Here is an 11,068-nt window from a genome sequence, read left to right as displayed (position 1 = left end):
AGGCCCTGTGGAACAGGCTCTCTGATGTCACCATGAACAGGGTCTTCACTCAGCAAATATATGTGGGCTTATCCCAAGTCCATTTCTCTTCCTCAGTATCCGTACGGAGCATTGTATTCCATCTGAACCTATTCTTATTACGAACAAGAGCAGGCGCCCCACTGATCGCGAGAAACTATTTGCAGACTCCGATAACGCGATGATAAAAGAAACAATCCGCGAGCTGAGATTGGCTGGATACGCAGAAGTCGGTGAGGTATGCGCACGTGACCCATGACCGGCCCGAGAGTCGCACTGCAGAAATTTGAACCTTTAAATCGGAGTCCGTCCGCCCCCTCTTGACTCACTTCTTCCCCATCTTCCACTATTACTCCATCCAATTCATGTCGTTCTAAACATCAATCCTCATCAAATCTTCTCTTATATCAGTCTAGTAACTGGTAGCTCACAGTCGCGTTCATGCGTTTGGCACCTTCCACCTTCACTTCTCAGGTATGCTCGGCTCCATCGTGTCTGCGTCATTCTTCTTGCAAGGGTCCTTGACTAACTTCCCCAGGACTACATCTCGGATCACCTCTGGAAAGCCTCCGGAAATTACTGAACCGACCCAAGCTCGATCGTATACCACTCTTCTGCCACACCTCCAATATCCTTATCACCAAAATGATGTTCACTCGATTCGTCAAGGCGGTTCCCGCCCGCTCTCCCATGAGCTCTTTCCAGACTCGCTTCATGGCCACTGTCCGCTCTCAGAGGCCTCTTGAGCGAGCAACCTTCACGATCCGAGATGGTCCTATCTTCCACGGAAAGTCCTTCGGTGCCCGCACCAACATTTCCGGAGAGGCCGTCTTCACCACCTCTCTGGTCGGATACCCCGAGTCCTTGACTGATCCCTCCTACCGAGGCCAGATCTTGGTTTTCACCCAGCCCTTGATTGGAAACTACGGTGTTCCTTCGGCTGAGAGGGACCCTCACGGTCTCCTCAAGTACTTTGAGTCGCCCAACCTCCAGGCTGCTGGTGTCGTTGTCGCCGATGTTGCGGAGCAATACTCCCACTGGACCGCGGTTGAGAGCCTCGGTGAATGGTGCGCACGCGAGGGTGTCCCTGCCATCTCTGGCGTCGACACTCGTCAAATTGTCACCTACCTCCGTGAGCAAGGTTCTTCCCTTGCCCGTATCACCGTCGGTGAGGAGTACGATGCCGATCAGGATGAGGCTTTCACCGACCCTGAGCAGATCCACCTTGTCCGCCAGGTCAGCACCAAGTCTCCCTTCCACGTCAGCGCCGCCGACCCCCAATGCCACGTTGCTGTCATCGACTGTGGTGTCAAGGAGAACATTCTGCGCAGCCTTGTCAGCCGCGGAGCTAGCGTGACTGTCTTCCCTTTTGATTACCCCATCCACAAGGTCGCTCACCACTTTGATGGTGTCTTCATCTCCAACGGCCCCGGTGACCCTACCCACTGCCAGGACACCACCTACCACCTCCGCCGCCTGATGGAGACCTCCCAGGTCCCCATCTTTGGTATCTGCCTGGGTCACCAGCTCTTGGCTCTTGCTACCGGCGCTCGTACCATTAAGTTGAAGTACGGTAACCGTGCTCACAACATTCCTGCTCTCGACTTGACCACTGGTCGCTGCCACATCACCAGCCAGAACCACGGTTATGCTGTGGATGCCTCGACCCTGCCTTCCGACTGGAAGCCTTACTTTGTCAACCTCAACGACTCTAGCAATGAGGGTATGATCCACAAGTCCCGTCCCATCTTCAGCACTCAGTTCCACCCCGAGGCCAAGGGAGGTCCTCTGGACTCTTCCTACCTCTTCGACATCTACATCGATAGCGTCAAGAAGTACAAGCACAGCCAGCTTGCTTTCCACCCCACCCGGGAGACCATCCCCAGCCCTCTCTTGGTTGATCTCTTGCCCAAGGAGCGTGTCGATGTCGCCCCTACTGTTGGTATGCAAAACGTTGCTGCCGCCGCCGCTGCTGTCGCTGCTGCCGCTTAGGTGTATTTTGAAACTGTTTAACGGAGTTTGGGCAAGGGCTGGGTTGGTTCTTTCATGTTTGGGTTATGTTAATATTTCGGTTTCTGGTACATCATTCCATATAAATTGAATATCTATCTCACCATTTACTGCCGTTCTTGGTACTCGTAGACTAAACATTGTAGTTTTTATTGGAGCATAGTTTTCTTGCTAATTATCATGACCTATTTCGCCACAATCGAAACCACATCCTCATCAGCAACAACATGACTCAACCCCACCCTTTGCGGCACATGCCTCGCACTCGCACCCCAAACAAGCGCATACTTGAACGTCTCCTTCAACGTCCGATGGATCTGGTCGCAAACATCCTCAATCGTCGCATTACTTCGCACAATCAGTGCTTCGCTGAAGTCGGGCTCGACACCTTTTCTATTGAATTGTTAGCTCATTCTCCGGTCGAAAACAAAAGGCCGGTAGAGTGTCATGGTAGGAGAATAAGGGAAAAGGATAGGGGCAGGCTGTACCGTTTCGTGTAAACACGCATTAAGCGCAGTTCCTTCCAGATGCGGTCTACAACGTCTGTCACGGCGAGGTCGAGCTCGCAGCTCATGACTGCCGTGTGTGGTTCGCGGGCTAGCTGGTCGAGGAATTCGATGCTGACGCTGTCGACTTTGTTGTAGACGTACAAGCTGGGGGTTGTTAGACGTTTTTCTTCTCTGATCAGATGGTTAGGGCAGGATGATTAATCTTACCAAGGGATGTATTTTCTGTGGTCTTTCATGATCACGTCGATGAAGTCGTCGATTGTGGCTGTTTTGATTATTAGTTTAGTGAGGTTGCATAACGGCTACATAGAGACGCACCGTATTCATCTCGAACTAGAACTTCGCAGTTGAGCATCTTGTAGTCGCGGAGGACGTTGTAGATAATTTTCTCATCTAGGTATTTGGGTGGTGTTTGGAAGGTAATCTTCATTCCGCCGGCTTTCTTTTGTTTTAGGTAGATGTTGCTACCTCATGTTAGTATCAAGCTGGTAGTATTTAAAGAAAGCTATAGGGTACTCACGGAGGCTCCTTGTTAAGCCGGATACCCACAGCATCCAATTCTGCCTCTAGCAAAGCACGCTGCTCAGCCTTCTTCGTAGCATCAAGAACCATCAATATCAGATCACTTGTCTGTCAACACATCAGCCCTGTTCTGTTCTGCGTCCCACGCACCCAGTCCAAAAGGCACAAACAAACCTTAGCAGCAGAGATTACCTGCCGTCCACGCCCCTTTCCCTCCGAGGCTCCCTCGATAATACCCGGCAGATCCAGAATCTGAATCTCGGCACCCCCGTACTCCAACACACCAGGAATAGCCGTAAGCGTCGTGAACGAGTAAGCCGCAGCCTCACTCTTCGTCTTGGTGATCTTGCTCAGGAAGGTCGATTTACCCACGGATGGGAAACCAACTAGGGCAACACGGGCATCACCGCTCTTGCTAACGTCGAAACCTGCGCCGCCGCCACCAGAACCACCAGTTGGTTCGAGGAGTTGGGCCCTCAACCGGGCAAGCTTTCTATAGACTGTTAGTTCACAAAGGATATGAAAAGTGAGGATTAGGTGGCGTACCCTTTAAGAAGACCAAGATGGTATTCTGGCAGATGTTAGTATACTTAGCCAATTCCGTATCTATGTAAGAGTCCGCACCTGTGGCCTTGTTTTCTATATTCGAGTTAGCTGCGGGGTTACATATTGATTAGAATATAGAAGAGCACTTACTTTGCGTCCTGCGCATTTCATCTTCAATCCTGGAGTTGACACATACGTTAGCATCATATGTCATCTTATAGACCAATCCTTGCGCTTACTCCTTGATCTTGTCCGTAATGTTCACCATCTTGCCGGTTGGGGAGCCCCGCGGACTCTGATATTGGGACTAGAGATTCGTTTTCACCAGGCGGTGGGACCCCAGATGTTCCGAGCACTTTCAAGAGCAAGCAGAGAGCAAGCACCAAGTAGAACAAGAAGAAGAATGACTCTTTTGCGATCAATACACTCAATTTCGTCGACGGGAATCTCCGCACCTTCAAATTCATCGCGATGCCAAGACCATTTTATAGCTTATGTAATCGGACTTTTCAGCGGAAACTTCGACATCTCCGATCAGACCAACCATTTGATATCTTCCTCCCTTCAACAAACCTCCTTACGCCACACACTCCTTAATGATGGCCGACACAGCAGAGATCGATACCCCAACGGCCTCAGTGCCCACAGAGGTTCCGCAACAAGATACACTGGACCAAGACCTCTCACCAAATGACGACAACGCCCTCGTCACGACACAATCAGAAACCGCCGTAACACCCACAGACGCGGACGGCACACAGAAGAAAACCAAGAAGATCATCAGACGGAAACGAAGGCCCGCCCGGCCGCAAGTCGATCCCGCAACACTCAAGTCCGAGCCGCCACCGCAAACCGGAACGGTCTTCAACATCTGGTATAACAAGTGGTCTGGCGGCGATCGCGAAGACAAGTACCTGTCGAAGACTGCGGCGGTGTCGCGCTGCAACATCGCGAAGGATAGTGGGTATACGCGCGCGGATAAAGTGACGGGGTCGTACTTTTGTTTGTTTTTTGCTCGGGGGGTATGTATTCTTCTGCTTGCCTTTCTTTTTGTCTATTTCAACCGTGTACTGACAGGTTTCTGTGCCAGATCTGCCCGAAAGGCTACGAATGCGAATACCTCCACCGCCTCCCAACCCTTCACGACCTCTTCAACCCGAACGTCGACTGCTTCGGCCGCGACAAACACAGCGACTACCGCGATGACATGGGCGGCGTGGGCTCTTTCATGCGTCAAAACCGCACGCTCTATGTCGGCCGCATCCACGTAACCGACGACATCGAAGAAGTCGTTTCCCGCCACTTCGCAGAATGGGGCCAGATTGACCGGATCCGAGTCCTTACGTCCCGGGGTGTCGCCTTCGTAACCTACACAAACGAGGCGAATGCGCAATTTGCTAAAGAGGCCATGGCACACCAGAGTCTAGACCATAGCGAGATTTTGAACGTGCGGTGGGCAACTGTCGATCCAAATCCGTTGGCGCAGAAGCGTGAGGCTCGGAGATTGGAGGAGCAGGCTGCGGAGGCTGTGAGGAGGGCGCTACCGGAGGAGTTTGTGGCGGAGCTGGAGGGGCGGGATCCTGAGGCAAGGAAGAGGAAGAAAATCGAGGGGAGTTATGGGTTGCAGGGGTATGAGCCCCCGGATGAGGTTTGGTTTGCAAGGGCAAAGGAGATGGGGGGTGCGGAAGGGGATGTACCTGAGCTGGAGGCACCTGAGCAGACGCGTATGATCGAGGCTGCGGGGTCTTCAGTGCAGTACGAAGCTGGTAGTGGGGGTGGGATTTTCTCGAGCTCAACTGTTGCTGCGTTGAGGGGTTTGACAGGGGGTAATGTGACGACAAAACAGGCGCCGCAGGCTTCAGGGCCTCTGGTAGGATACGGGAGCGACGATGATAGCGATTAACCTCTATTTCTATAGTTCAATTTCTTAGATGTATAATATCAGAGATACCTGGCTTGCGCTCGCCATCTTGTCCTCTTACGCTATGTAAACCGGTCGCTTTCTAGGGGATGTTTCAGTCGCTGAGGGGAGATAGTAAAGGCCACATTTCGCTAGTTATAGCTAGATAATTGTTGAAATACATCACACATGCCACATTCCGCGTATCACATCATAAGCCATCCTCGATCATGATCATATCACCGGTCACTCCCGCTCCCCAGGTCATAATAAAGACACGACCCCGTGCGGAAGTTATAGATGAAAGCGTTGCCTGAACCCTCTGCTGCCTCCCCTCGGCTTTCAGTCGCCAGGTCAGAAAGCAAGTCATGGACTTGAGTCAGGTATTTTCGATCTGTTAGTGGCGCATTTTGAATTACTGTACGCCAGCTATCGGGATCTGACAGGCGAGTATCCCTAATTTCTTCGAGGAGGTCATCACGGACGTCAATTGCGGCGATGGGGCCGTTGAGAGCCTTTTCCACGACCTCTCTTGAACGCATCAGGGCTGATATTCGTCAGTCAAAGAAGCATGTCAGCTTGTCAGGTGGAGCTCACCTTGTTCAACGATGTTTCTCCGGTTCGTCTTCTTACTTCGATGCTGCGAGACAAGGATGCGTACGTCATTGGCACGTTCGTTGGCGCCTGTATTTGGTTCCGACTGGCTGGGTAAACGGGAGAAACGTGGAGTCTCGGGTGTTCCTTCTCGTATATTACGGGCACGTATCTCACTGCGAAGCCAGGGGACAAGCTCGGAGCTTCGTACATCCAATTCCTCCTTTGGCACAAAACACCTGACCTTAAAACCTCGCTCTTTGCTATCCTGCTTCGCGAGAACAATCCAGCTATGGTTATGATCTCGATATTTCGTAAGAAGCTCTTCGAGCGAGGATGCATCTACTGCCAGCTCGGCGCTGATATCATTGGACCAGAGATCTTGGATAATCTTGACTCCCATCTCGCGCAAAACTGTTGGATCGAAACTGGCCACAAGCACATCGCACTGCAAAGCGTTAGGTGCCGATTTTAGTACTGAATAGAAGCAGACTTACTCTTCTCGTCTTCCAAAAAGCCCCTACTTCAGATTCAGGATGCTTGAGAGACGGCCTTATAGGAGCTTTGAGGTAATCAATCATCACGGAGCTTAATCTGTCCCAACTCAGATTGAACCCCACAGCATGAGGCTGAGGGCGATTTGTCGTCACGCCGGAGCGGAAATCCTGGACTAAGGAGTCATAGCGACCACCAGCTGCAAAGACATCACGTCGTTTGCCATCGAATATGCATTGAAAAAGTATACTGCCGCGAAAGAACTTGTCGTTGAGACTCCCGAGAGGACTGACGTAAACTTTTCGTTTCACATCGAGGCTTTGCAAATAGGACACTAAAGAATTGATCCGCGCGAAGATTGGCGTTAGGCGTTCGGCAGAGTCAGTACCTTCCATGATGACCCGTAGTCGCTTTTGGGTTTGCTTGGGGGTATCTACAGACGTCAGTATTCTAGTAATTCATGGCATTTTCCGAACATACCTCTGAAATCAAATCTAGCGAGCTCGTCAAGGGAGGTGGATGCTACGCCGATTGCAGGAGAACGGAGATCGCTTCGTATCTTCTGCATAGAGTATTTTCCAATGTTAAGCCTGCTAATCACCTCCTTGACTAGAGGGATCTGCGAAGACTTTATACGACAAAAGTCCATGATAAGCTGGAGCAAATCGGAGTGATTGATCATGAAACACATAGGGCTGGCTCTCAGTGGTGGAAAGTCTTCGATAATCTCATCAAGCACTTTAATAACCTCGGCCTCTTTCAAGGCTAGGTCGAGAGTATTACGAGACACGATGTCAAAATCCACCTCTTTATGCGTCCTAGGTTCACCACCGTGCGAATTGTCCCTATAGACAGTGCCGAAAGCAAACGTCTTCTCTAGCGAAGGATCTTGGCGGGGAATGGCGCGCGCATTTGGCAATGTCAGGTCGAAAGGTAGTTGAAGCATGTTCCCAGAAGCGTCAAGAAGCCTTACGGCACCGTTACTGTAATGTTGAGACTTGGGGAATAGCATCTGTCTCGTTGTTTCCACCGCACCGTGCCTGCGGAATATCGAGGTAAGCCGTTCTTTCACTAAACCCTGTACGAGGAGCTCGTTGGCTGCGGGAGCCCCACGAGAATCCATGTCCCACGCGATATCTTCAGCCTTCTTTGGAGACTGAGAAAATATCGCTGAAAGGATCTTCTTGTAGTCTGGAGAGCTGGGATCAGAAAGCAAATGCATGATTGCGCGTCTGAAGGTTTCCTCCTCAACTTGTAATGGGATCTGGCCGCTATGCAGTAGTTCAGAAGCAGAAGGTCGCTCTGAGGGGTTATGATGGAGTAGACTTGTGATGATCTTTCCTTGAATCACCTTCTCGGACTCTTGAAATGTTAGGGGCAGTGTATGGTGTGGTTCCCTGATAGCTCGTAAGGTGTGATCACGTTCCATATTCGTCGGTAATGCATGGCACATCTCGAAGAAAATGATCCCCAAAGAATACATCTTTGTCCATTAGCAAATGGTTATCTTGGCCCACTGCAGGCAGGAAAGTACATCAACTCACATCAACCTTATCCGTGTAGTTCACCGTAATATCGGACTTCATTTCAGGCGCCACATAGTACGTAGTGCCGAGGCTTCGAGTAAGGTTGCCTCCGAAATCCGCAGCCGCAGAAGATCGTACAGCCGTCGTAAATTGGCCGCTGGTAGCTAGGCCAAAATCTCCAATCCGAGGGTTATTGGCTACGTCAATGAATATGTTGTCAGGCTTAAGATCGCGGTGGATAATGCCGCTTCCGTGGATGTAAGTCAATCCATCTAAGATCTGACGGAACAAACGCCAGGACCTGTCGATATCATCATAAAGACCGTTCTTTATGAGATCTCGAAGCGTCTTCCCAGAGTTAGTGTGGGCTCAATCTTGTGAGAATACAAATACTCACGTGTTTCTCGCAGTATTCCATCTGGATGTATAGTGTAGTCAGAACTGGTCTACCTTGTGAGCCTGATCTCACCCGGCTCAGTTCCTTGCCTGTGCCACTCTCGGTTCCAAATGTTTCTGGCGTTTCACCTTTCTCCCTGGTAGAGACCGTCCCAGCATCCTCTTCATCGCTATCCGCGGCGAACTCTATGTGCGGATAGCCGCTCGAACTTATGAAATCGAGGCCGCCTGTGGTGCTATAATCGAACTCCTGCGAGTGGGTACTGCCGATGGAACCTCCATCTGTGAATGAAATGGCATCTTCGTCTCGTTGCTCGTAGTCCTCTTCAAGCCAGGCAGTATAATAGCGCACCACGTACGGATGATTCAAGCGCGACAAGAGCATGATTTCTGACAATGTAGTCTTCAATGCAGTAGCAGATCTATGTGATATCTTCTTGACGGCGTATATTCCACCATCTAGTTTGTTTCGCGCTTTGACAACTTCACCAAAACCACCTCTACCCAAGCGCCCGGCCTCATCAAAGTCCTGATGGTAGCGAGAGAATGAGGGGAAGCCACCGCTGAGGGAGTCGAGTCGCGGGCGCCTTGGTAACGACATTGAGTTTGAGGCGCTCGTACGCATTGTCAAAGGGCTGTCGACGCGGAAGAACTCCGAAGGCTGCAATTGGAACGCTGTTGGCCTGCGCTTCGGATTTGGCCTGAAAAACTCTTCAAGCAAATCGTGCAGGGATGGTGACAGGTCAAGGCTGTTCATCAGAGCATTGGCCGACGTATACCGTTGAAGCACATCTTTTCCGAATCCCATCTGGAGGAATACGATCCCAAGATCCCAAACATCAGTTTTCATGGTGGGAGATGAGCGTTCTTGCGTTAGCTCCGGGGGTAGCCAGAATGGTGATCTCGATGTTGTCAAGGGCCTCGTAGTCCCCGACTCGGGCAGAGCTTCTCCAATGCCTGAAAAGAGCTTTACAACGGTGCCGCCTGTTGGGTTTCTGAACAGCAAGACACGCCCGCAGTCAATACCTCCATGAACAAAGCCGTGGCGGTGATAGTACTCAAGCGCCTCAAGGAGCTGGATAGTCCAGCTGCGGAGCATTTCAACCGGGGTTGTTCCAACTATATCCAGGAACTCGAAGAGCGAACCTTTGTTTGCATGCTCTAGCACTGCATACACGGTCCACAAGCTATCAGTGACATTGCCTGAATTTAACGGTCGTAGAATCTTGAATCCAAGAAAGTCAACTAGGTTCTGATGTCGAAGCTTCTTCAAGCCTTCGAGCCTGTCTTCACTCAAACGCATTTGCTCCCTGAAAGTAAGAGTATCAGCTCCCTTTTCATCGATCAATAACTCTTTCAAAACCAAGAGAGGTGCGCATGGCCGGTTCTCCGGAACAACTGGCCGCACTAGGAATGTACTCGTTCTGGGCGAGCTTTTCAACAACGTCTTTCCATAAACGGCTCGAAACACTAATGGGCCCTCGTCTCCATCAGTCATAATTAATGGTGGATCAAATATGATTGTTCCAGGCAGATTTGTCGCAACCTCAGCACCACCGCTTATTTCTAACGCGGATGTCCTGCTCTTTCGCCGTGACAGCGCTTTCGTTCGCTTGTTGATCGTGTCTTGCACTAGTTGCTTGAGCTCTAACTCCTCCTTCGCTGTAGCCGCTTGCTGTTTCCGAAGCTCTTCTTCCCTTGCCTTTTCCGCCCGTTGGTTCGCTGCCGCTTCTTGCACTATGCGCTCCTCCTCAAGGCTGGGAAGGTCCTGGTCCTGAAGCTGGGCTTCTGCCGCATCCTCAAGAATATCCTGTATCGAAACTGCAATTTCGTATATCATTTCCGAACCTAACATGGTCTTCGGTTTGTTCCGTAGGGTATCGCGCACTCTCGACTGCGCTCCCCGGCGTAGGTCTTCCAAATTCTCTGGCGTGATGTTCGGACATGTTTTTGGGTACGTGGTGGGTAGCTCAACAAGCAAAGTCAGGCGAACATCGGGATTGGAATAGGCTCGCAAATGAAGCTTAAATGAGAGTTCAGAGGATTGCTATTTGCAAGTTAGAGTTCTGAAAGTTTGGATTCAACCAAGATTTTGACTTACGTGCCACGCAGAGCGCCGGTGCTCTACTTCCTCAAAGTCATCGATATAGATTGACCGTAGAGCCTCCACCTCGTTCTGGTGGATTTCTTGGTAATTTGTGGGCGCCACTACTGGGGGCGCAGGCGACACGGGCTCCGGGAATATATGCTTCTTCTCCGCCCGTGGAGAGGCATTCTTGTGGGCATTGTTTGCGGTCTTCTTGTGATGGTGAGGCATAGCGGGGCGTAGGGCGGTGAGGTAGGAGCTCGAATATACACCGAATGATTTGATGGTCTTTGCCACGAGAAGCAGTGACAAAGATGCAGCCGAAGCTGCAACCCTCTATAGCTCGGGATTGGACATATCTAGAGTTTAAAGACAAACAAAATGAAGAGAAACTGGGCGAGAAAGCGTACTTTCAGCACCGATTGGGCATGACTGAGGGAGGGGGAGAAAAAGAGCGGTCGAAGAA

General features: G+C 50.9%; 4 protein-coding genes across 4 annotated transcripts; 2 read left to right on the top strand and 2 right to left on the bottom strand.

Annotated features, from left to right (window-relative positions):
- Window positions 1–310: 310 nt before the first annotated feature.
- cpa1 (carbamoyl-phosphate synthase (glutamine-hydrolyzing) CPA1) lies at window positions 311–2,138 on the top strand. The gene is made up of 2 exons (XM_073710752.1): window positions 311–492; window positions 557–2,138. The coding sequence occupies exon 2, from the start codon at window positions 664–666 to the stop codon at window positions 2,008–2,010; it is 1,347 nt and encodes a 448-aa protein (XP_073573138.1). The 5' UTR covers window positions 311–492; window positions 557–663; the 3' UTR covers window positions 2,011–2,138.
- A 57-nt stretch (window positions 2,139–2,195) lies between these two features.
- On the bottom strand, window positions 2,196–4,019 carry BJY04DRAFT_185349 (putative GTP binding protein (Gtp1)). Its single transcript, XM_073710751.1, has 10 exons — window positions 3,845–4,019; window positions 3,756–3,784; window positions 3,684–3,698; window positions 3,606–3,630; window positions 3,234–3,552; window positions 3,058–3,167; window positions 2,856–3,001; window positions 2,745–2,802; window positions 2,517–2,681; window positions 2,196–2,421 (listed from the first exon to the last, which is right to left on the bottom strand). The coding sequence occupies exons 1-10, from the start codon at window positions 3,871–3,873 to the stop codon at window positions 2,214–2,216; spliced, it is 1,104 nt and encodes a 367-aa protein (XP_073573137.1). The 5' UTR covers window positions 3,874–4,019; the 3' UTR covers window positions 2,196–2,213.
- Window positions 4,020–4,155: 136 nt separating this feature from the next.
- Window positions 4,156–5,552, top strand: cwc2 (active spliceosome conformation promoter CWC2). The gene is made up of 2 exons (XM_073710750.1): window positions 4,156–4,627; window positions 4,696–5,552. Exons 1-2 carry the CDS (start codon window positions 4,202–4,204, stop codon window positions 5,506–5,508), a joined length of 1,239 nt encoding a protein of 412 aa, XP_073573136.1. The 5' UTR covers window positions 4,156–4,201; the 3' UTR covers window positions 5,509–5,552.
- A 21-nt stretch (window positions 5,553–5,573) lies between these two features.
- On the bottom strand, window positions 5,574–11,016 carry cpcC (putative protein kinase (Gcn2)). Its single transcript, XM_073718479.1, has 7 exons — window positions 10,618–11,016; window positions 8,518–10,563; window positions 8,139–8,468; window positions 7,075–8,077; window positions 6,597–7,027; window positions 6,103–6,547; window positions 5,574–6,052 (listed from the first exon to the last, which is right to left on the bottom strand). The coding sequence occupies exons 1-7, from the start codon at window positions 10,831–10,833 to the stop codon at window positions 5,745–5,747; spliced, it is 4,779 nt and encodes a 1,592-aa protein (XP_073573135.1). The 5' UTR covers window positions 10,834–11,016; the 3' UTR covers window positions 5,574–5,744.
- Window positions 11,017–11,068: the final 52 nt, after the last annotated feature.

Source organism: Aspergillus karnatakaensis (assembly GCF_047715665.1).
Source record: "Aspergillus karnatakaensis strain CBS 102800 unplaced genomic scaffold BJY04scaffold_15, whole genome shotgun sequence".
Taxonomy (NCBI): domain Eukaryota; kingdom Fungi; phylum Ascomycota; class Eurotiomycetes; order Eurotiales; family Aspergillaceae; genus Aspergillus; species Aspergillus karnatakaensis.
The sequence above is the reverse complement of the archived record's forward strand: the minus strand, read 5'-3'. Positions and strand labels throughout refer to the sequence as shown.